Here is a 26356-nt window from a genome sequence, read left to right on the forward strand (position 1 = left end):
AAGAAACCTTATTGTTGTCAATCAGTTGTGTATCAAAGCCAAACGAAAATGGCAATAGGACTGCTGCAAGAAGTTGCCTGTGACGCTACTGTAGTTGGATCACAGCTCTGCATACATGATGCTGAAGAAACGTCCGATCGTCAGTCATGTCGCGCCAACTTGTCGCTGATGCAAGACAAATTCGAGTACAACTTCGAGTTACGACACTCTCTGCTTTGCATCGTTAGCGAAATGGCGTAGAACGAAGGTCGTGCGTGGTAGAGAACTTGAACAACTTTAATATAGATACCGCACCCAAGAGCTATAGTTACAAGTAACGTCCAGCCTAAATCACTGAAAATGTTTATTACCTTGATAACACTTGAAAAAACTGATATTCTCGTGATAACACTGTATAGAAATACAGGTTAAATTTACGAAAAAACACTTTTGTATATTACGATCATATTTGCCAATTGTTACGATATGTTTGACACGGAAACCTGCAAAAACAAATTTTCTCTTAAACTACAATAACGCTACAGGGTAACTGTGGCATGTTTTTGAATGTCACTTGATGATTGCAGTCAGGTTTGAGAAAGTATCGATAAATTCAGTAGATGAATTCCAGCAATTCTTCAAAAAGGAAAAAAATATTTTAACGAATCTACACGACTCAGATACTCACGGAGTTGTTGACCTGACCAATCATGCCGTTCCAGGTGCCATTGGGCAGTCGTAGGCCCCAGAATTTGTCTTGAGGTTCCATGAAGGTGAGACTGCAAGTAGAATAGTTAAATTAAAAATATTACATAGGATATTTCAGGTAGAAAGAAGATTACGCGAGGATAATTATTGAGTATTAGTGTTATTATTATCATATATGAACTTTAACATTCAAGAATATTTGCAGGGTACAACGAACCTAATATTGGGAAAATTGTTTGATTATTTGATCTGTAAAGTTTTAGGCCCGAATTCAAAATTTAGCGTCATATCATCGTATGGTTTTATTATTCAATATTTTTCATTTTCAGTTTCATTAAAAATTTTACTTAGTAATTATAATATGCCTGCTGGTTAGCATGGCGCTGAATGAAATCGATAATCTCTAGAATTTTTGATTCCGGTCTTCAAGAATCCCGACAATATAAATAAATTGTGAGTTATACTTCAAAACCATACCTCATTTTAAATTTATTTTTAAGAAAGAACTTCAATTTGATTTTCATTTCATGATGTGAAGCAAACTGTTTGTATCTTTTAAACTAAAATTGATAAATAAGTACATGTCAATTATAAAAAAATTTCCAGGATTTTGCCCGGCTATTTCCTCCCAGTTGTGCAATGACTCGCTATTCTTCTCAATTCCAAGCATCAAACACACAAATAAATAAATAGCTAAATATATTATAAACTATATATGACAAGTTATTTACCAGTAGCGGTTTAGCTTCGCCACCAGCCTGAGGACGTCCACAGCAATTCCTCCGTACGCGCGGCCCATTTTTATTGAAAAAGGATACCACTGGAAAAAATATATTCAGTTTTTAGAGGGATAAAATCAATTAATCCAAAAACTTGAAATATTTTAAGCTGACTAAAATTATGACTTCTGATAATCTAGTACACATTTAGATAATATCACGCTGATAATCTTATTACTGATAATTTCGCATAGATAATCAATTCTACTTCAATAAATTATTTTTAGGCCTGATTCATTTCTATTAAAGCCATAACGGCTTTTCAGCAAACCTAATATTATAAAATCGAGAATTCAACTATTCAATTTTGCATCAATTTATCTCAATAATATTTTCATTATTTGTAGTTTTATTCATATATTAGACACAAATAATTTTTTACGTTTTTCCATCCCCAACGTAAGTTATCCAAACCATTCACTCTTCATTGCAGCCTCCAAAATCGGAATAACCAAAAGCAAAATATCGAACACAAATTTATATGACAGTGTATACAAGTCTAACGAAATGTATTGGACATTCAGGTGATTATATGCATTACTTCAGTCAGCGTGACCCGTAGACAGGATGATGATGGGTGCTGAAGAGACATATTTTTGACCACCGCTGAATTTTGAAAAAATATGATCAGAATTTTTAGTTTCCGTTTTCTCAATAAAACCTTTGAACTGAAAAATACTGTAATGCGGGTTATTTATTTCGTATTATTTAAACTGAATACGTTAATTTTAATATTCGTAATTGAATCTACCGTATCGAGTGATTTCATTAAAAGAATATTGCATGAGATTCACAGGTCGTCCAGTCCATAGCCTCCAGTCGAGCTGAAGAATGCTCGAGTTTTAGACGGAACGCCACTTATGTACGCGACAAAGTCATCGATTCTCCTCACCTTATTTCATAAAAATTTAACACGAGTCGAATAAAAAACCCGTAATTCTTCTTATCATGATGGAACATGGAGCACGTGAATTGAGGAGCTTCTTAGGTACACGTATAAAATGTGCAACATAACGGCTGTTCTAATGTGCGACGTTCAAAAGAATGCATGATGATTATCTGCTAATATGACTCACACTTGAGTCTATAGTCAACCATTATTGCAAGATATTTGCATTTGCTTCTAGAATTCTTACGATCTAGATCCTCTAGATAAGACCAGAAGTAAAGATCGTAGGTCCAATTCACCTAAATCTCGCACCGGATTGTTCAGTAATTTGATTCGTTTTTACCTATTTATTTTTGTGTGTCTTTTGCACGTGTTTTTCGATATTGTTCAGAACTTTGATTCCTGTACCTAATTTGTGCTCTAGTGTAAATTTTTTGTTTCCAAAAACCTTTACAAACATTGGACGAGTTTTTATTCCAAACAATCTTACGAACAAAGAGCCATGTTCTTTATAATTATCTTGTAACATTTTTTACTGAATATTTTACGCTATCATGACAGTTGAAGTCATCTAAGCCATTGTTAGTTGTTTTATCTGACGGAAGTACTTCAATACATGTTACCGTCTCTTCGATAACACTTTAATCCCATATTCATTCAATGGATGCAAATTTAATGTTATAGCTGATTAAACCCGGGTTGCATTGGAAAACCATGCTGTTATTAATCTCGTTTACTTGATATAAACGCTTTTACATTTATCTCCTCATAAAAATATCTAATAATTCTTCTAAAATAGCAAGGCGCGATCACACACGTGGATATCCAGGGATGAGCGCACTTATGCTGTGATTTATAGTCTCAGTTCCAGCCTTGGAAAGCAACAATCAGAGTCCAGAATAATTCAGTGAGTAGGGAACCCATCTCAACTGAGGTTATGACTCACTCATCACGCATGATCATCAATCTCGAACGTTTTTCGTGTCGCGGTTGTGCCTATGATTAGTCGTTCATTGTAGTTATTTAATCTGTGTTATTACAAAGATTTTGAGCTGCGATGTTTAAGCAACATGCGAAGTACAGGGTGCGGCGTGGGAACTTACTCTTTTAAAAAAATCACAAAGTAAAAAGTATTAAAGATAGCGTTTTAATTCTTTCTTTTTTACAAAGAGCTACATTTAAAGTTTCGTTGGGTTTACTTACAAGTTTAATTCTTGAATATTACATCTTGTAGGTGACCTCCATGCTGTTCAATACATTATGAACTGAGTGGACGAAAAACTTCATAGCCCGCGCACCATATTGCGCATGGCGCCACCTTCCTAGGACTAATGGCCGCCACGTGGCGCGCAATTCAAATAAGTAAGTTCCCGCGCCGCACCCTGTATTTCGTCAGATGTTTAATAACAACTGATCGCAAATTGGGCTGATGGATAAGAACTCGAGATCGGCATTAATATGGTTTATTAATATGACAAATAGATAATAACTAGTCGGTAATATGCTGAACGGGTGTTGTTATCCATTAGGTAACAAAATTAAAAAACGAAACTTCAAGCATTTCCTGATGGAATCTAGATTATGTCGAACGACGTACCCCAAAAAAAAAAAAATTTAAATTCCAGCAGTAAACTAACAGAAATATTATTGATAAGTTGTACTGGATCATTTTGTTTTTAATCGTCAATATCCCATCACCATAGGGAAGGTTTTCTCCGAGCGCTATTTGCAAAGCATCGAAACAAGTACAACTCATTGGTAAAGCCTATAGTTGTTGTTGTTGTAGCAGTTGTGATGCCGATTCTAATCGGAAGTGATTTTTTTACTTGTATACATTATTTTAAATGTCGATGCGCAATGAGTTTTCATTTTATTGCAAAATTATGAGTGAATTTGTTGAAAATTTTTATAAATAAAAATTAATCGTGAAAAGGTTTTGGCATAATACAGTATGTTACTATGTTTTTCGCATTCACTGTTCGATGAAGAAGAACTTAGCTATCGTTTATAATTCATTGCAGTGAGTATGACTCTTAATTTAAACTATGTGTTTTTAGGAGCAGCCAAGCGCTGTTAACACTTCATTTTTTCTAATTTTGAGGCTATTTCGTGAAAATTTCTGACCATATACGAGAAAACAATCTAACATGCATTTTTTAACTTGTTCATGTACTTGAAATCTGGCTCTTCAAATAAAAATAATTAGGTTTTTCTAGCAACTATCCGCAAAACCTCTTGTATTGGGATATTGTCTTGCATTAAAATATTGCTTATATTACTGCAAATATCATGCATAACAAGAGTATGATGGACAAAAAATTAAGATGACTCGAAATACAAGTTACTTAAAGTAAATTTTCTTATGAAAAATTTTTACGCAATAAATTTAGAATAGAGATTAAATAAATGCATGGCAAATTTTTTCTTCATGTCATTGTGCAGATATTATATGTTATTTGTTAGTTATTTTTAGGAACGATTCATAGTAAGAATGCTACGCTATAGTTTCCCTGATAAACTGAAAAACCTAAATAATTCTTCTTGAAATTTGAAAATGTTTTATTTCAATGTGTGTACTAGTTTCAACATCTCAATTTTTGTATTTTACTATCTTATTGCATTTTCACCGTATAATTGGTATATATCTTGCTAATTGCTGACCTATCGAGACTTAATATTGCCGTTAAATTAACCATCTTCATTTGTCTAGTAAAGCAACACCCTGTTTCTTTGGCCGACGATTACAAGGACTTGGGAATCATGCGAAGAACTTCGTGTTTTTTTCAGGAGCCTAGACTTTGCGATCGCGCGGACCGGTCGATGCAGAGGAGCCGGAACCTTGCGATCGCGCGGACTGGTCGATGCAGAGGAGCCGGAACCTTGCGATCGCGCGGACCGATCGATGCAGAGGAACGGCGTCCGGCTCCAGGAAAATTTCACAGCCGAATGCGATAGTTGAAATTGCAATCCCCTTTGATGAATACAGACAGATTTGAGTCATTTCTAATGATTTAAAAATCATTTTTACAGGAAACGACACTTTAATGGTTGTCATTAGTGAAGTATTTTTGACATGCCTGTTCTCAATGAACTGATGTAGTAAAACATAGTTATTATTTCAAGGCAAATATTCTATTCGTGAACGTTAAAAAAAATTATATTTTATCGATACTAAAATGACACTACGTACATAACAGCCACCAAGATAGGACATAATTCAAATGCGACCCTGATAATGAATAGGCTTTAAAACTTTCCTATAATAACGACCTCATTCTTGACTCATTCATCACACGTAAAAATTTAAATAAATATTTTAATATAATATTTAATAACATCAATAGTATGGAATTGATCGGAAACATCAAATCCATTACCTCAATCAGGTTCATTGTACTTAATAAATACTCGAAAATAAAGTTCGTGTATGAAATTGGAATGAAATTGTTTGAGTACAATCGCAACTGAAAATTTCGCGTTGTCACCTAACAATATAAATATTGCACACAGTGAGCTGAACACACACGTACTTCTGATGCACCTCGTTCGAGGAAAAACGAGTCTTAATCTGACAAAATGATTGCAATGACTAAATTGAAAAATTCACATGATCGCTGAAAGTTGAATTTGCAAGTACAGTTTCAAAATCAAATCAATTTGAATTCCTTCGTTTTCTACACGATTCCGACGTTAGTAGGTGGCCCATGAATTCGATATATGCACGGGAAAGAGCTCTTACACGTGGTCAAATTTAGGCTTGAGCGGAAATCCCTTGTGGATGAGACGTAGCTCATCAAACCCTTTCTTGGTGACAGTAGAGGGACACTGAGCTGTCTATACGACGGAAGATAGCTACAATTATTCGTTGGTAAGATATCATTTGTTTGCATTTAGAAATTTTAAGGATCTATTTATAAGGAAGATATTTCGTCTCTCAAAATTTCTTTGTAAGCTCCAAATTTATGTGTTCAATGCGTTTTCGTAGCTAGTGTACCGCCTGTAGCTCCTATTGCATGTGAGGAGAGAAATCTAACGACATCTTTGAATTTGTAGAATTATACGGTTTTAGTGTTTATATGATGGTAATAACTTCAATTGTGTACGTACTTTCACACCAAATGTTTCATTCTTTCTGCACAAATTAGGATTTAACTTTGTTGACGGAAGCACAAAGGACTTTCATTAAACCAAAAACGAAACAAGTTTTTCATGAATTATCATTCATTGAGGTAAACAAAAAATTATGGCATAAAATGAAGTAGACGTTACATCAAATTCTGAATAATTCTGAAAATACACTGTCTTCAATGTGGAATAATTCAAAGGATTATAATTTATCCCCTATTTCCAAACGACAGGGTACACGAGTTGAATTCAGTCGTACAGAAGCTATTGATGGACTGAAGATTGTTTTAATGATGATCCTGGAAGTAAAAAGGGAGATCCAAGTTTCCCACTTGACTGTAACGATGCTGCCGCACGTCGGACAGGTGGATGTCGTTGCTGATGCCGGCGTAGCGTTTGTTGTACACGACGCTGCATGTACACTACGCGTTGTCGACTAACACCTACGTTAGCTGGGCCAACTACGATCGTAGTCAGCCTATGATTGAGTCTGATAGCGATTCCTAGTTATTGGTGAAGATGAAAATTAAAACATGGATGCAAATTTTCTATTCCAATATCGTTAAATTTAAAGCATATTTTTATTCAACATTATATATAACATTTCGCTTATGTTAACGAATCTGCTTGAATCTGGACTCGGTCGTGAAGATCAGCATACTGCCGTTCATGTCGGCTTCCTGTTATATGAATTTTTTTCAAATTTATTACTGTCTATTGGAGTCGACGATAAAAAATACCAGTCAGGCATAAAAAATCATTTGCAGTCAAATGAAATTTAAGACTTTGCAATACTTAGCGATTTTGAGTCAATTCTGCTTCAGGTCGATATCTAAGATATTAAACAAGGTACGGTTCTCAAAAACCGGAAAAAATTAAGTACTGTAATTCTCTTTCAAATTAAAATTATTCTCAATATTACATACGACTATTATCTTTTCAAAACCAATTACAACCAGTCTCGCATTGTTCCGCATATATTTAGAGCATAATTATCAATGTTACACATTTTTATAGCAAGTGGACGGATTGATGCAGTTGTTAAACAAATGAGATGTTAATTCATATCATTGCGTCATTCCAGCAATTACAGGCAGTCACTTGGGTCAAATACAATTAGTTATTCATCAATACAACGTTGCAATTTTCTCCCTGCCGCTGAATGTAACCTGCAGTTCGGGAGATCCTCTTAACAAGTCAGGATGGGTCTATTTCTTTCTTTACAACCTTGTTATTTGTTAACGTGAATTTTACCGATGGAAATACTTGCCTTTTGAAAGAGGTAGCCAGCTGATGTTAAATAAGTCGCAAATGAATTTTTACAGAGAACTTCCCCTTAAATACGTACAGACAAACAGTACGAATTCATCGATCGTTTGTCACCAATCTAATTCAAGTATAGTGGAGCTATCAGTAAAACACGTTATTTTTAATATTAATCTAGCTCTTTTGCGAATAAACTGGAAGGCATATGACCAAAAAGAAAAAAAATATAACTCAGTACTCACTGCAGTGAGTGACAGGGAGCGCATTTTATTGTCGACGAAAACGTGAAGTTACGGACAGACAGACAGGCGGACGTGACGAACACAATAGCGCATTTTTTTCATAAATGAGAAAATGCTCTAAAAACTGTCAGCACCTTTTTAACATGACATGCGAATTCCAATGCGCGATGGAATGCAATTTGGTTTATGAGGTTTCAATTCTCAAAGAGCCGGTGGAATTTATAGTCGATGACCGCAACACCTCTCTTTTTTCTGTTTTATTCTATTAATGCTATTATTTTTTATGTAAGACGGCAAAAGATATGTCTCTTATTGAAATACTTTTTGGCCCAAAAGTTGTCGACCGGGCTACCACTTCTGCCATTTATAGATTTCCCTCAAGCCATGGGGATTGAGAAATACTTCTCCGGCCATTCTCCTTGATAATTCGTTATAGTTTGAAGGTTCGTTTGACATTATTTCACACGTACGAGTATGTACGAAATAAAATTTAGTTCGTGGCTAAAAATTACAAGAGAGAACTGAAATAGCATTACAAATACGCCCCGGTAAACTGTTTGGGTTGTGACAATGGCTGTACGTTATCGACAATGTAGATACTAATACCTTCATTTTAATTATTAATTAAATATTAAAAAATGAATGAAAGAAAATGGTGATAATGAAACTACATTAGATTAATTCCGTAGAAATGATATTACTGTATAAAAATAAAAGCGACTGATACGGCTGCAATGCATCTTATTCATACTGACACACCAGTAGTTGTCGTGGGTACTTATTTTTCCTCTATATTGTACTATTATATTTAGTCTGTAGTATAATAGTAATAAGGTAAATAAAATTATAAAATGTTATTTTCAATATGTTTAATAGGATTTGTTATAATGTATTCCAGACGGCTGTGGTCTCATGAAAAAATAAACATACAGTAAATAATTTACTGTAGTATTTCATCGCATAACCAGTACTTTCATAAATTTTACATGAACAGCTGTCTATGTGGAACAGCTTTTTTGGTCACTGGCATTACGGCACTGGTTTATGATCATAAATTTATAAATAATGCATTGCAGGAGCATATGATCTAGAATACAGGTTGCCGAGTTACTTGAATACCGTATTATTCTTAATAGACTTAAATATCACTTATATGAATTCTTGAAAATTAAAATGTGAAGAATGCACTGATTATCATCAGTATAATTACCGAAATTTGATATTAACTTCATGTCATATTTACTAATCTTCTCTTCCCTTTATGGTACATTTTGTCTCCAGATGGCACACAACAATCAATTTTCCTGCCCTCTAAAAATATAGAAACCAATTATTTTCATTGAAAAAATACAAACGTTAAAAAGTTGCAAACTGATTTGAGTATTATGTTCTACTTTGATCCATCCATTAGAGAATCCTAGTAATTTAAACACGTAATTGAAAATTTCATAGTTGTGAATACCTCATAAATCGGCCATCATAAATAATAATTTCCCAATGATCAGCCTTAAACTAAAGCGCCAGTGGGGGCGTTTTTATCCCATAGTTTTTGGTACCGCGTTTATGATTAAAGTTGCATGCACTAATCGATGAAAGAGATTGAGCTTGAGAGCTACCCAATGACCTAGGCTTTTATGCGATGTAAACTACGTGGTCGTTCATACACTTCCTTTGTTCTTAGCTTTGGAAATTTGAAAGATTCCTTTGCTTCTAGTGTCTCAAATGCTAACTGTAAAAATAATCAACTAAGTTACTTACGATTTCTCTGTCATACTTAATACACAATTATCTACACACTATCTATACACAGAAGACCTGAGAATTTATTAAATTCTAATCTTGATTGAATTCTAATCTTCTAACTTCATAAAAGTCAATTTCAGCGCATTCGTGAAACTTCCTCGAATGCTATAAGTTCGAATAAGGTTTACGATTTCTCTGGAATGGCACATGAATAAATAAATGTTTTAGAAGCATCAGTGTTTATTCATGGGGACAAAAATTTCAGTGAATTATAATTCGCGGCGTGTAGTATTTCATAAAAAAAATTCCGTGATATCTATGTATGACGAAGAAGAAACATTTTCGTTATTTGGACCGCGAGACCGCATTTACGTCTCGATTATGAAAACTTTTACCTGAGTGATCTAATCAGTAATTTTATTAAAACTGTCTGCTGTGTTAAATTTTAGTCATCTTATCTGGAAATTTTTTTTAAGACCAGTTGTCTGCCAACGTGAAAGTTATATTTAATAAAAGACGGGGCACAATTCTGCGAAACAAACCTCACGAATGGAACCTGCAACTTCCAACGGCCAGCCGTCCACCTCGGCAACGGAACGTCGTGTTCGATTTTTTCAGGTGGCTGAAAATGCAACTGGTATTACTTTATGTACTTTGTCCTCTATTTTTCATCCTAATAAAGCCACTTATCAAAATAACTGACAAAATAAATGTAGGTACAGAAGTCTTTCTCACGTGCCACTGCTTGAATTTATTCTTGTTTTAATGCGAGCTTTCCACTAGCTGGACTGATAGTTGATAGCGACGTTAAAGCGTTTACTACAGAATGGTTGTGCTAAAATTTCTTTCGAAACCGAAAAGTTTATATCAACTTGGTCTGTTTGCATACATGAATCCAGATTTTCCTCACAATTTATCTACGACGGCGTAATAACATATTTTCTTGATTAATATAAGTACATATTAGGTAGCAAAGTGTGGAAATCCTTGATTTTTTCCCATGCTTAAGGGGCACGAACAAAACTATAATTAGTGTGTCGCATTTTGAGCACTTTGTTAGTAGTCTAGTTTTTGAAAGCGGATAGCCTTAATCGTAGAACAAAATTTAACTATATTTTGATTCATGATTCATTCACGATAATCAATATATAGCATTTAAGCCGACCGGATCTTAGAACTCAGATGTTCGGGAAATTGGAGACCGTGTGTACACTAGGGGATTGAATGTATTTATTGTAGACAAGTACTACAACACGTCTGTTTTAACTCGATGCAATGTGGCTATCATGCCTGAAAACTTCGGAAAGTTCTGTCGTTCAGTCTAATTTGCTTGAAACAAAGTTTTACACGGCATACCATGGAGTCTAGGTGATGAGGTGAAATTTTCAACCACGTTTCATTTTCACCAATCAGAGCGCAACTTACATGTGACCATAAGCAGTATACCCACTATTATTGAACATTGATTTTCGTCTTTTATTGAGACTTCTTGAACATGTTAGTTAATTGTTTATTTTACAGGATTATAGTGTGTCCCCCACTCCTCTCTTCAACCGTGCGCTAGTTAAACAGAACATGTTCATGTTCAGTCCAAACGCCTCAACCATCGATCGAATCACGGAATTACGCCAAGAAGTGTTCGAGAAAGTTGAAGAATATTTTAAAATGATGCCCATGGATGAAGTTCACTTGGTGACGAAAGAAATGTACTTTCAGTTCACTAAATATCACCGAATTCTATGTGAAGGCTTGAATTTCACCGAAGAAGATTTGACACGACTAACAGATAGCGAATTGGCGATCGCGCTCGATGGGATGAAGAAAATCGAGGATATTGAGAGATTCATCCAGTTTTGCCCTATTATGCAGGCACTGAGATTGAGGCTCCAAGAACAGTGCATTGACTACGTAGAAATAGTGAAGGAACTCGGCGAGGCCTACAAACGTGTGCTTCTCAAGCTGGAAATGCTTCAGAACTTCACCAGGAAACGAAGCTCTCAGCCCCATGTAATGCTTTAAGTACAGTTTAGTATAGCTATATAGCTTGTGTTGTGACAGGTTGTGATGAAGGGGACGCATACACAATTTTAGCTTGTGAGTCAAGAGGAAAAAATATCTTCAGGCCTAATGATTTTAATAGAAAATGATTTCTTTTCACTGATCGAAGTTCTAGTTTGACGTTCTTTTACCATTGCACGAAAGAACGTGATTTTACTCATCTTTTAACATTTAGCCAAAGACTGAGCCTTTGTATCGAACCTCGCATTATTTTTTGTGAGTGAAAAGCGTCTACCAGTGCAATTTTTGTCTTATTTTCTGAAATAATTTTTAATTAAAAGTCTCAGCATATTTCAAAATTTATATTGACGTAGCTGCAGCGTGTTGAACGTATAAAAACATAATGCCTTTTTACCTTGTATCAATTCACATTTATTACGTAATGATGATACTGCGATGATTCTTCTATTTATATAAGAGATATTACTGAGCTCAGAAAATAATTTTCTATCCGAAAGCGTGTGAAATCATAATGTGCCTTGCAAGGGTGAGTGAGATTAAAGTTAAAAATTTTAGACAATGCGTTTTAGAAAATTGATCCAGAGTTTTTGCCAATAAATGGGATATTTTATTCTCTGCTACTGACTTTCAATCATTAGCAAACCAATGGAAGAGTGCGCCAGCCGCTACAACTGACTAAACTAGCTAAATGTTTACACAAAAGAAAGGATAATTACACCGTTACAAAGTCTACATTAATTCCTTTGCGTGTCTTACAGCGCCAGTCCTAACGTATTCTGGGATCATCGACTAGCAACGTCTAAAAGTTCGGCAGGTATTCGTTAATCCGAAAAATAATGCTGATAGCTTTCTTGCATTAATAATTCTTCGTTCTAACATTTGTGCTTTGTCTAAAGATCTTATGCATACCACTAAATCAGAACGCTATAGAGAAAGTGAGTGTTTTACGGGAGAATTAAGATATAGGTGAACTTTTTCCTATAGCGAGGAACCACGACTTTAATAATATTTATTGTTAAAATTGCACGAAAATTTTATGCTCCACAAGATTTCTGTGCAACATATTTCGAATTAGAATCCATACACCTTTTAATCTCATTGCTGGAATTATTTATTTAGAGATTTTTGTTTGGGACTCGCATAAATTTTTCCAATCCATACAATGCTTCTTTACTGGCTGGATTTAAGCTTCGAGCTCATGTTGAAGTTTCGTACGTAAAAGTCATTGGCGCGTTATTCAAGGCGCAAGTTCGTACTGAGAATAAATTGCTTCCTTGTGCACACAAATAACTACAGTAAGAATGACGGGCACTAAGGTTCCAATGATGACTGCGCATGACTTGTACAGACAATCCACTCGCTTGTATAATGGAGGTAGATCAACGCTGCGATGTCCACCTACGGGAACGCTCTTGACTTGGTCTAATTCATTAGAACCACCCTGGGACTCTTTCGGCGAAACATTGATCGTTCCTAGAGCGGATGTTTCCACAGAAAATGTTTTTTTGAACTCATTTGATGACCGGTTTTTTGTAAAAGTAAATTCAAAATTTTCGGCGACGTTTACGATGTTTGCGCGAGCTACTGAATGTTTAGATTTTCTTCGAAGAAATGAAGGGAACGTTCGACGAAAACTCTCGATGTTACGTTTTTCGTGGCACATGCCACTATCGAGTATGTACTGAAGGAGGCAATGATGTACGTAGGCGAAGAATAGCGAAGCGATCGAAAAAATAATGAATATATCAAGAATTTTCAGAGAGCTTGACAATATAGAACTCGTAGATTTTTCCGAGTAAAGTGAAGCAAAAACGATGAGGCACGAAAGCGTGACCATGATGCGGTCTCTGCAATACAGAAAACTGTGGTAAATATAACATCCTCAGACATTCCGAATGCTCGATGCTACAATGAAAAATGCTACAATTACACGGGAAAATTCAAGGTATAGACATTCGTGGCATATATTGTCTTACGTGGGACAGTCGACAGCACAAATATTTTCGAAAGCACAAAATATATTTAAGTAATTTTAAAAATATAAAAATTCAAGAACAAATTAAAAAATGACAAACTGAGAGACCACTCCAACAAGTTTTAGTTATTAGTAACAAGTCGATAGATTGACAAATTTTGTCGGAAATGATCATGTGGCCCAGTGGTTACAGTTCAGAGTACCAGGATTGCCGCAGAGAGGCGCGAGTTCGATCCCAGCTCTGTGCGCCAGTTTCTGGTCAGAATCGGCAAGGAGGCCGGGCGGTTTAGCACAGCAGAATTGTAGCAGTGAGTTGGAGTTCGAGACCGCAAAATGTTGTGAATGTTCTGTGATGTTAAGAATCGGCGACAGGCCTACGGTCTAATAAACGCTGAAACCGCTATTATTATTATTAATATTATTATGTTACACGTACGAGAAATTGTAAGGATTGAAGAAGAGGGTACAGCCTCCGATCATGGAGATGGCAATGCCAGGCAACCCGGTGGTCAGCAGCACGCCCAGGTACTCTGTTTCCAGCAGCACCTGAGACGAAAATAAATAATGGTAAGAGGGCTTTGTTAGTTTTTTATGCTTCAAACTCATCGTTATTTAAAACAAAATTTTCTCGTCATGAAATTCCAAACCTTTGGAATAAAATATGCGGACAGTAAGAGCATTCAAACTTGAGGAAGTACTTTAAGAAATCGGATCTAGTAAGAAAGTGTAACCTTGACTTTCATTCAGATAATTTAGAAGCCAACTGAAGCGCATCATTCATGAACGATTAGGGTTAACATCGATAAATAGCATGTACTATAACTCATGTACCATCATAGCTTTGCAAATTTGTCGGTAAACTGTGGAAAGCGTGGGAAAAAGACGACTATATACTACGAAATAAATGACAATTCTCAAAATTTCGTAGTCCTGTAGTGATACATTTTCGGAGACTAGCCGAGTATCAACATGAAATTATAACGAGTAGAATAATTATTGCATATAAGACTGATGGTTAGATCCAGAACTAAAATAAAATTGAAACCCGAACAAGAAAACAGCCGCAATTTATGTGTAGAGAATTTACTGATTAGATAATTGCTCGACCATTCAAGCTTTTCGGACATTCCCTGCAAATAATGAAGTTAGACTTGCATTGATTTTATCTGTGGCAATTACCGATATAATATCATAACATTTCCGTCATTGGAACCGACAATTGCGAATGAAAATAAATTCGTTAATTGATTAGCGCTTGTGGTAAATGTAAGTTATCATGTTAGTGGAAGCATCGCATTCTCCATGTTTTCGTAGTTGGCAAGTGCATTGAATGAGCTAGCAGCCATTCAATAATTTTTACGAAGAGTTTAACGATATGATTGTACATATATAAAAAGAGTAAAGCAGGATCCGTTCGCGCAAAGTTGTTCAAGTGTCCAAAAATTATTATTATTATTAGCAAAATCGTTCACATCAACTATCTACGAATGTAGTGCAGAAAAAATGAATTTCTTATGCAAATCCCCACTAATTTAAAGCGTAATTTCTTATCTAAACAGATCTAAAGTAAAGTGGATCACGCTCTCTTTTCCCTATAATTAAGCGTGCTCGAGTGCGGCCATTACCGTTAATTTGTATGTACGGAGATGCTGGCCTCCAGAACTGGGGAGATACGAGGCCTTCATCTTCATTATTCGGAAGGATCCTGGACCAGCGGGTGGGGACTCCAAGGATTCCGTTAGGTTAGAGGTCTTACCATAAAAATTTAGATATCAGCAGAAAATTATTAAAAGATGATTATATATACAATGGTCAATATATTAGTCGAAATTCCAAAAAATTAGTGTGCTAATTATATAGGAGATGTCAACAGATGAATATGAGATGCTTGTTAACATATGATCATGTAATTGGTTTTCCGTTCCCATTAGAAGTTACCCACGCTATACCACCATCGTTCACTCACGCTGCCACTGAAGACTGGAGTTTCCGTCCCTGCATTGCGTATCATGAGCTTAAACTCGCAAATGTCCAATCCAAAAGGCAGGAACAGAGTGTCGAACTGACACACGAAGTCAGCTTCAAATTCCTCTTGGAGGAGCATTTCTCCGGAATAAAGTAAAGCTGTTGGCCAACAAATAATATTAAATCATTACAGATTTGGACGATAAGAATAATTTATCGGTTTGATAATTTAATCCTGCAAATGTATTCTCCTAAAAAATGCGTTAGCTAAAAGCCCTACACATATGATTACCTAGTAAAAAATTTTTAACTTTTTACAACACTTCTCTTTAACTTCATTTCTTGTTTGTTTGTATGTCTGTCTGTCTGCTACAAATCTTGTAATCGAAATTTAACACACTTCTACTTATCCTATCGATCTGAAATTTTGCACACTTGTATAAAGTTGGAGACAATGCATGAATCAAATGTCAAAACAAATGATTTTGAAAATTAAAACTTTTTTCAATATTAAAAAAATTGAAAAAATAAATTTGTCAGCTACAAATCTTATAACTGATATTTGACACACTTTTACCTGTCTAGTTGATCTGAAATTTTGCACACTTGTGTGAAGTCAGAGGCAATACATGAATCAATTAATAGAATAAATAATTTTTGAAAAAAATTTTATATATTAAAAAAATTATATATGAAAAAAATTTGAAAATTAATTTTTTTAATATTTGAAAATTAAATGAGAAATTCATTGTACATCTGTAAGATTGGAGACACTGGATTCTTTGGAAGTGTTGTCTTTAAAAAGTAATTTTTAAGTTTATATTATTTATTTTTTGTTTGTCTGACTGCTACAAATCTTATAATCGATATTTAACACACTTCTACCTCTCCGATCGATCTGAAATATTTGCACACTTGCGCGAAGTTGGAGACAATGCATGAATCAATTGACAGAATATTTAATTTTAAAATTTCAAAAAAATTTAAATTTTAAAAATAAAATGTAAAATTTAAAAAATTTTAAATTTTAAAAATAAAATGTAAAAATGAAAAAAATAACATTTAAAAATTATTTCTTTTAATATTTGAAAACAAAATTAGAAATTCATTGTACATGTGTAACATTGGGGAGACTGAATTCTTTAGAAGTGTTGTCTTTAAAAAATAATTTTGAAGCGCATGTTATTATGTTGAAATGTGTTTCTCACAACTGGCGGCACAGCATATCATCGCCTGCAAAATTTCAGTATACGTACTAGTACAAAAGACTCATTCTTCAGTACTAAAAAAATTCACATTTTTCTTAGTACTGAAGGGTGAGTTTTTTGTCTAGATGTGAAAAAGGTGAGTAAGCTATCACACGTTTAAAATTTGAATGAATGAATTTTAAAAAACAAGCAGTCAAAATTAAACTTGTAGATATTAAGATCTATCACTGCCTGCTTCGAGTATCTACGATACCATTTCTTCTGTATCATTTAATTGACGGGCAGGGAAGTTTTTAGCGTATTTTCTCATTTATGGAAAAAAAGGCGCTATTGTGTTCGTCATGTCCGTCCGTCTGTCTGTCTGGTCGTGACTTCACGGACGGACGGACGAGAAAATGCGCTCTCTGTCACTCACTGCAGTGAATACTGAGTTATATTTTTTTAACTTACTCTCATAGCTGGCAACGAGTGACGTGTTGGGTTGCCCGTCATTTACTGCAAAGAGATTCTTGTGGCTGATAGTTCCTTCGCTGTAGGCTTTCGCATGAGCTAACTTGGCTCCGACGAGTTCATAAACGGGCTGCCAGTAAACACCGTCCTCTTCTGTTAGTTCGTTATCGCTGTAGTCTGGTCGTAGCATTCGAAATACGAATCGGTCGTCTCTCCACCGAGTGAAAATCTGTGTAATTGCAACACGTCACCATATTTCGATTAAATCTGGACATTATTGTTAGGAAAAACTTTTACAATCATTTCAGTCGCCGCAGACGGATGTAAATTTCGTGAGAGGCAATAGCTAGTGCGGCCAAAATCAATCAAATTCAACTTTCCCAACACGATTCCCAGCAGAGTAATTCCCCATCTCAGAGACATAAATTTCCGACTTCAATATGATTTCAGTATTCCCTTACAAAAAGCATTTAATGTTTACAATATTAATATCCTCTCTCCAACAATAGTGATATGCTCCTCGAAACAACCAAAACTAATAGCTACAGACTAACAAAATTAGGCTGCAAAGAATGCAACCATTAAATTTAATTCTCACGCTCATGGAAACGGTGACGACCATTGCAGCCTCATCAATGCTGACGATGTTGAAGCGTTTAACATGAAGCGACAGTTCTGTCTGGCGCCGGGGCGGTCGAGAAGAGTTGTTGGGGTGTCCGCCCCTGAAGGTCCTCGATATGGCGCAGCGGACCAACGACTCATCGCTGCCATCCGCGCAGTCGCTGCGGTCGTCACAAGCTTGCAATAACTTGACACATTGTCCATCATCGCATGTAAATTCTTCCTGAAAGTTTAGAGCAAATAGACTGACTGAAATAAAATCTTTATACTTAATTTAGAATTGTCATGTACCAGGTTCCTGAAAGTAAAGTAAACTCTCTGAGATTAAGCTTTTCCTGAAAGTAAAGAATTTTTGGAACTCAAACGATTTATCTTGCGATTTATTCCGATCGATAATACTTTATTGAGACTTTGGTATTGGGACCAGGAATCTAAGGAATCTTCGATGGTAATTTACTGTCATCAATTTGAACATTTCTGGACGTACACAGGAGCCCGATACCGTTATCTCTCGTCAACTAGTCAGGCAAACAGCAAGTGAATAAGCAAATGTAATTAATAGAATCTGGTGTAGAAAAAACTCGTGGAAACAAGCGAAAATTTTACATGAGGAGTGATTAATCAATATGCATAGATTTATTGACAGGCAATTACTTTTTGGAAATGGCATTTAGCCTTTAAAATTTAAAGCCAGTAATATTTGTTGAGACATAATAACGCATCCCGTCATCAAATTAAAATTAATTTATTTACAAAAGACAAGCACTCTTTAATTCATTGACATTGTGGGGTGAATACAAAAAACTGACTCATAGAATTCAATGCACGAAACAACTCAACATACTTTGGCAACACGAAGCCTAGAGCACTGTACCTTTTGGCATGTAGTCAACAGTAACGAGGATGAACTGTCGTTTATGTTCTGACTAAAGAATCTTCCGGGCAAGAGGAGCTCGTCGGATGTTTCTTGTCTCAAGTACTTTTCATTTCGGGAATTCCAAAGCTCCCTGCCATTCATGAAGGAACAATCGCTCGTGGACGTGCATTGAGTAACTCCTTCTGGAGACCAGTCCATGAACACAGTCTTTGACTCCGTCGGGGTTTTCAGGACCAGGGAAGTGTTCGATGAGAACTGAAAAAAACTCACTTCATTTTAATTTTCAACATAGACACAAGCATCGACAAGTATTAGAAATAATGTTACATGTATTGAAATAAATTTCATCAGTAATTTTTTTTAGCGATAAAATAAACTTGTTCTTGAGACATGAGATTATGCGAAGATAGTAGAAATTTTTATAAATGAAAAGATCGAAAAATATCGCGCAAAAATAGTTGCATGAATATATTACGTAGTATAAATTAAATATTCCATGCTTAGATATCCGGGCTTAAATTATAATTTTACCGGTTTGTTCGATGAAGTTTTTGTTGTTTTAATGCTCTCACCGTTTTAAAGCAGCAAGTGAATAGATTGTCACATGTCATATTAAACAAAGGCTGAGATGAAAGCTTACTTCAAGTTGCTGTACGTTCGTGATACTATAACATTTATAAATCTACCGAAATTACAACTCACCGAGCACACGAGGAAGGGCACAGACTTCTTGATGCACTCTGTAGTTACTGCCAGGGTTCCCATTGTTACGTTGAAGCTCTGCTTAATGCATGAATGATTCTGCCCCCAAAACTCCAATGCGGGGACCTCAGTCTGTTGAAATCAACCATAATTCAAAATAAGAACATTTTATTTTACTATAATTACTGGAATGTAATTATAGAAACAATAACGCTTTCGATCGAATTCATGCCAATTCTGTGAACAAATCATCGATGACTTCACCGTGAAAATATTTGAAGATGCGAGATCGAAGAGTTGGACTGCAGCTGGTGATGGGAGTTCGCTGCCGATGGCGGAGCAGAGTTGAAGAGCTTGGGTGTAGCGGGTAACTCTCCCTCGTACCAAGAACTTCGTCTCGGGTTTTGGAGGGCACAAGAAATATGGAGCTGCAGGCTTATCATGAGCTGATCTGTCAACGCGTTTAGGTACATAAAAATGTATTGATAATTTGGTAAAGTCGGAGTCCTACTACCGCTTCAATGCTGCCAAGCCACGATTGGCACGTAAGCGACGCTAAAAATGTTCAATAATCTCGAAAATTGTGCAGAGTTTTAATTTAAAATCTAACTATTTAGATTATTTTGATGTTAAATTATTAAAATTACCGTTTAGATAACAGTAAATTTTAAGCACATAACACAGACTAAATTCATACGTATTGGTAAATGAACTATACATGATATTCGTGTACTGTAAACGTCATCTTTCAAAGTTTAAACGACCGCAGCTGTCGGCTGAACAATTTCTAGGGGGTGCTCCTGTAACAAGGCTTATTAAGTCAAGCAAGTGGCACGCCGCAAAAGAATAACGAGCACACTCAGTGGAAAGACGTGTCAATAATAAAATCGCCGCGTCAGCAAAAACGAGACGAGAGAATGGGAGCAACGCACGTGCAAGGCAACAGAGCAAACAACAAGCAATCGAGGAGCTCTTAGGCACCACACAACCTGCTCCCGTGGATGCTCAGATAACACTCAGACTTAATTGCTCTTTAAATCAGGGTTGCTAGATGGTCTTTTTTTAGCTTTATGATGATCTTTTTTAGTTTATGATGATCTTTTTAGTTCATAGTGATCTTTTTTTAGTTTTATTTAATTGCTTTGGTCGGCAAAAATTTATGATGGTGGTACCTTCTTATTAAATTTAAGAAAATTACGAAAAAAGTAAAATGTTATTTATACACCGGAACCTGCAAATATGCTGGTGTATATTGAGTTAAAGGCCCGTTATGGTTTTTTTTCCGTTAACATGGCCGTTTTTTGGCCATCTGGCAACCCTGCTCTTGAGTTATCATAGGGAAATAAGCCTTGACCGTTAAAACCCTGATCTGCTGCAAATTGAGCATCAAGCATTATACAGCACCTAGGAATTTTTTATTTAATAACAGACAACAGTTTTCAAGGTTATCGTTGAATTAATTAATAATCACCCTAGCCTGATGATGGAATCAATTCCACATAACCTACATAATCCCTAAATTGCGAGGTCTGGACTTTGTGTTTAGCATTACCCTGGAGCTGCAGGGACACGCAGGGCTTCATGCAAGAAGCTTCCGTCACTCACGACCCAAAAGTCGAGCTTCACGGCATCTGCAGTGCCGGCCGTGCACCACACCATGTCGCGCACCTGCATTATATGGTCACAATATTTACGCACATTATCATGTACTAACTTACTTTCACAGCAATAGCACCGCTTGAATGCTAAATTAGGGAATTGCTTTCAATTCTTTAGTTTCATTGATTGGACGCGTTCTACGAGTGCTGGAGAAGAAAAGTTAAGTTCCAACCATTTAAATTCCACGGTGAAAAAACGTTAAGGTATGTGACTTCTTAATAAGGGTTGTAAAATTGTTTTTTACGAATAAAATGAAGACAGGCATAAATTTTCCAAGGCGTATTGTTCCCTAGTCATCTCTATTACTATGTACGATATATTAATATAGTTAAGATAACCGAATGGAATAATTTAGATAACTAAATGTTATAGTTCTGCGTTATACAACTCATGCAGAATCTATACCTCGTCCGGCGCAAGCGCCTTGAGGTACAGCGTTGGTAAGGTAAAGTGAAGAGCAACTACGGCGTCTGTATCGCCAACCCGAAGCACAGCGCCATCTGCTAAACTGGCTGCTGCTTTCTGCACAGCTCAGGCCGAACGGAGGGATAAAAATATATATTTTTTAATTTGATTCACGATAAATTTTGTGTTCCAGTCATGACACTCAAAAATATGAAATTATTTGTGCCAAGGAATTGTTTATTTCTTATCGGGGATCGTATTATTGATCAATTGCAAAACATAAAGATCAGGAAGAAACAAACTCATATATATTTGCAGTTCTTAACTATTGGATCTTTGAGTTAAAAATTCATGGAAGAAAGAAAAATACTAAACTTTTCATCCGCATACTGTAAAATTCGAGAAATGAGAATAAAATTTGCCCTGTTTATCAACAAATCACTCATATGTCAGGCCCACCTTATTTACTTGCTTCACTTCTTTGCTATCCACTTCTTCGAGTTCATGAAAATCTGCATTGAGAATCATTCGAGGATTTTGTGAAATTTCCAAACAAAGGTGATACCAAACTCTCGGCAGCATCGTTCCATGAATAGACTGGGCCACACTTGTCGATGAGACTAGCCACACTTTTCCACTTGGAGCTGAAATTCATTATTGAAATTAATTCTTACATCTTCCAGCAAGGTAATTTTGAAATTTAGCTTCGTTCATTTATCGAATTTTTTTTCATGTCCTATTAATGGCTATCTGAATAAAGAGGTGATGAAAATTTAATTTCGTCGAAGGGTCTCCGATTTCAACTACGTAAATTCAGTTATCGTCTCTCAAGTCACCTCAATAAGGGCACTTCAACGGTCAATCTAATTCTACTTTTTTTTAATTTCTATACCACCCACTTACACAGTTTAAGAGCCAACGCCTGTTCCCGGAACGAAATATTTAGGACGGTCGCTCCGTTTATGTTTTCTTCGGCGTAGTAGAAACTGGCGAAGAAGCAAACGGTCAAGGCAGAAATATTCCGCGGGACGTCAACTGATGCCTGGAAACTCTTCGAATGCTCCAAACGCTGCGTTGAATTCGTCGTGGCAAACACCAGCCAATCTTGAAAACGAAACACCAGGTAGGTAAAAAATACATGAACATAAACTCACCGTGTTACACGTGGACTTCTGCTGGTCTCTTTCGTTTTTTTTTCAAAATCCTGTTTTCGATCCTGTTTGCTCCTCCAAAATTTAGTCATCACTGTGTGAAACTAAATTTTTTGAATTAGTCTCAGTGCGTGAGACTAAATTCCTGAATTAGTGTCAGTGTTTGAGACTAAATTTTTGAACTAGTCTCAGTGTGTGAGATTAAATTTAAAATAGTGTAAGATGCAGCGTAACATTAGTATGATATTCACCGTTGTTCGTGATGATCTCGGGTTGGCTCACTGTTGCTGTGACGCCGTAAGTCAAAATGTGGTGTAGGAGCGCAATCGTCCCCGAAAAAATGAAATGAAAATCAAATTTCAACATTGCGAAAATTAATTTCAGCACTATTTCGTCATAATTAGAAAAAATTCGTGACCCCCGAATAAGACGACATTTAATTGAGACTTTGCCGTAAGTAAAATAAATGCCTATATTTGGTCCAGTGTTGAAGAGAGTTAAACACGTTTATGTTCCGAAGCCTAAACCGCAAGTGGCGCATCGTGTAGCATCAGCGCAAATGAACACCAATAGCTATAAAAATCCTACAGTAAACATAAAGACCGATATGACGATCACAAAGATCATAGAAAACTTTACATCAGTTTACCAAGACAATCGTGCCAGCGCTAGTACGCAGAAAATGAGTTTGGAATTTGATGAATATCAAATACAGCTGCATCCGTCCTCAGCTTGACACTTTGTATCAATTTATTGACTGGACAATGGGATCGTAATTTTTCGATGTCACTCATGTTGACTCCAGCGATTCAGTGCTTAGCTCCATATTACAGCATTAGAAATTTATTAAAAATAGCGCGTAAATTGTATCATTTGAATGTTGGCTGCACCAATATCAGCCTGCCAGGCGTCATCAGAACCACGTTCATCGGATAGTTTTACTGCAAAACATTAGGGGCAACTATACTTTAGATCAAATGTGTTATCGAATTCAATTGGGGAGGGTTTAAACATTTGTCAAATGTCATTCTAACATAACCTAACCCCTCGTCATCTGATAACGAAAATAGTTCCTAAATTAAGTAAAAATTTGCTATTTGAGAGATTCTATTCGTATGTACTTTGACTGTCATTGGTCCACACGAAACCCTCGTGTTTGTAGGAAGTTAATCCCGACACGCCCTATTCTTCGAAATTATCATGAAATATGCGACGACGAAGCTGCTTCATAAAAGTAATATAAGCAAATTTGATTACGATTCAGATTAGAAAAGTTCAACATTGAGACGAAAGAAAGCGAATTGAATGTTCCCGGTCGGCGCTGCCATTACATTTCTCAGTCAACTCGGTTCATGAATAATGAATACGAAGATCGTCCGACTGACACTTCTTGTTGACTCGCCTGCAACGAGCACGAATAAGTCATCATGAATACATAAAAATTAATCGGTGGTCAATAGCTCCTTGGCCTTCACTTCTTTGTGATCACACGGATATCGACCACCTGGCATGACCATAATCAATCAACCGGACAATCGTACAAATAACAGAACTGAGTCCTGATACCAGTATAATTCCAAGCAATTTCGTTTATTAAGATAGGTTAATAATTTTTAGCTTAAGTTATTTCCATAGACGTGTGTCACATATTCGTTTCTATGTTATTCATCTTTGCGAGCACAAAAATCAGTAATTGTTTTTTTTTTATCAGACAATGATTGAATTAGCAAGGAAGAATAAAACAAGGATAAAGTCATACATTTAATGTCTAAAAATGTCTTAGATTAACTATAAAAATAAACGGCTTCGGGGGTTCCTTAACGTGAAGTGTGCGTTGAGCGGTCATTTAGCCTATGCTAGAGCCCTGCCGTTTTAGCCAACGCATGAGCTATGTCATTTTAGCCTATAGCATTGGCCTTGTCATTTTAGCCTATAGCATTGGCCTTGTCATTTTAGCCAATGCATGAGCCATTATCACTTTAGCCTAAGCATGAACCATGTCATTTTAGCCTAGCATGAGCCATATGACTTTAGCCTACATACGAGCCATGTCATTAATTTTAACCTACATACAAAGATCGATATTTTTAGCATACCGGGATAGAACACAGAAGATATGTAGATGGGTTGAACGAAATCATGACGGCTTCAAGACCAAGAATTTCCTTAAGTAATAATAAAATATTTTCATATTATACTGATACGAATCGCAATCCGCTAAAATCAATCATGAACGATACCAACCAAATCCTCTCAGATTAATGCGGTAAAATGCCAATGAACTAATCACATTTTATTAATGCTGAGGGAAAGATGTCAACGCGAGTAAGTAGAGTGAAAGCCTCCTTTACTGAGCAAGTTGGTTCAGAGCTGCACAATTTTTCCAGAGTTCAACGCGTCCATTCACACTGAAAATCATTCACTTTGCACCACAAGATTACCGAGCAGGTTACTTTGGTATTCGTTCCAACAAATACAGCAAACACAATCATTTCAGACAACCAGTTTAACACGTTGGCCGCGATGTGCGCCATATATGTACACGCTGTACTTCTCAGAATCGCGATGTGTACACATGTGGTACATTCATATGAAAAATACATATTTTTATAAAATCTTATTACTCTTTCAAATTTAAAATTTCAATGATGCAATTAAATAGGCATGTCAGGGAATGCTTTGAAGTCAACTACTGCTTTGAGAAATAGTTTTATTATCAAATGCAAGTAATACAAAAATTACGAAATTTGTGGCCATTGATGAAAGCAATATATATATCTATCTTTGTATGAAAAGAAAATAAAATATTTTCTTAGTGATCTGAAACTACAAAATTGGGTGTTGCCAACATCATTATATTTCATACCTGATTGAAAAACAATTATCGCACATGTATGACTTTCCTTCAGTCACCAATGTATTTTTTTATCCTCCGAGTTTCACCTTTGCTACGGCACTTCCCTCATTTGCTGAGAGTATGTTGTAGCATTCATAGCAGCGCATCCTGGCTTTAGTTCTAGCTGGTTCAATGAAAGTTGGCTGTCCTCTGTCCCACTCGATAATTTGAGATATACATCCTGATTTTACTCTCTCTGAGATGCTGCTTGTAACAGAAGCTCAAGACAATATATACGATGAATGATCTCTATAAGGTAAATATAACTGAACTAACAATGTAAATACCCTCAATTTTATTCAGGATTATGAAAACCTGGACACCAATCTCTTTCCATAGTAATTTCCATGCATAATATACATCGTTCACAAAAAAGCTAAGAGATACCGGTAGTCATAATGTGTGCAATTATGACTCAAAACTAATGTAGATTTCTTGCGCGCATCACTCACAGTGATATAAGTGATAACTTTAGGCGTTTTTCCGTAATATGAGCCATAGATGCAAGTCTTCGCTTGGTACACATCGCCCGCAGTATTAAAAGTGATTACGATAGGCGGCGTGAGCCAATATGAGCCACAACAGGCATGGCTTCATTTGGTACACATCGCCAGGAATAATGACGAATTTCAACCCTGAGCGATGTGCACCAAATGCGGCCACGAATTTTACGTGATACAATGACAGAACATACCCT

General features: G+C 36.0%; 2 protein-coding genes across 2 annotated transcripts; one reads left to right on the forward strand and one right to left on the reverse strand.

Annotated features, from left to right (window-relative positions):
• The first annotated feature begins 10087 nt into the window (after positions 1–10087).
• On the forward strand, positions 10088–12370 carry LOC108670235. The gene is made up of 2 exons (XM_018157696.2): positions 10088–10349; positions 11253–12370. Exons 1-2 carry the CDS (start codon positions 10281–10283, stop codon positions 11748–11750), a joined length of 567 nt encoding a protein of 188 aa, XP_018013185.1. The 5' UTR covers positions 10088–10280; the 3' UTR covers positions 11751–12370.
• Positions 12371–14151: 1781 nt separating this feature from the next.
• Positions 14152–22597, reverse strand: LOC125178418. Its single transcript, XM_047882100.1, has 11 exons — positions 22516–22597; positions 22072–22256; positions 21613–21729; positions 21101–21216; positions 19813–19999; positions 19549–19680; positions 18844–19101; positions 17947–18192; positions 17349–17577; positions 15692–15849; positions 14152–14271 (listed from the first exon to the last, which is right to left on the reverse strand). Exons 2-11 carry the CDS (start codon positions 22192–22194, stop codon positions 14152–14154), a joined length of 1686 nt encoding a protein of 561 aa, XP_047738056.1. The 5' UTR covers positions 22195–22256; positions 22516–22597.
• Positions 22598–26356: the final 3759 nt, after the last annotated feature.

The sequence above is a fragment of the Hyalella azteca genome, unplaced genomic scaffold, assembly GCF_000764305.2.
Source record: "Hyalella azteca isolate HAZT.00-mixed unplaced genomic scaffold, Hazt_2.0.2 contig9659, whole genome shotgun sequence".
Taxonomy (NCBI): Eukaryota; Metazoa; Arthropoda; class Malacostraca; order Amphipoda; family Hyalellidae; genus Hyalella; species Hyalella azteca.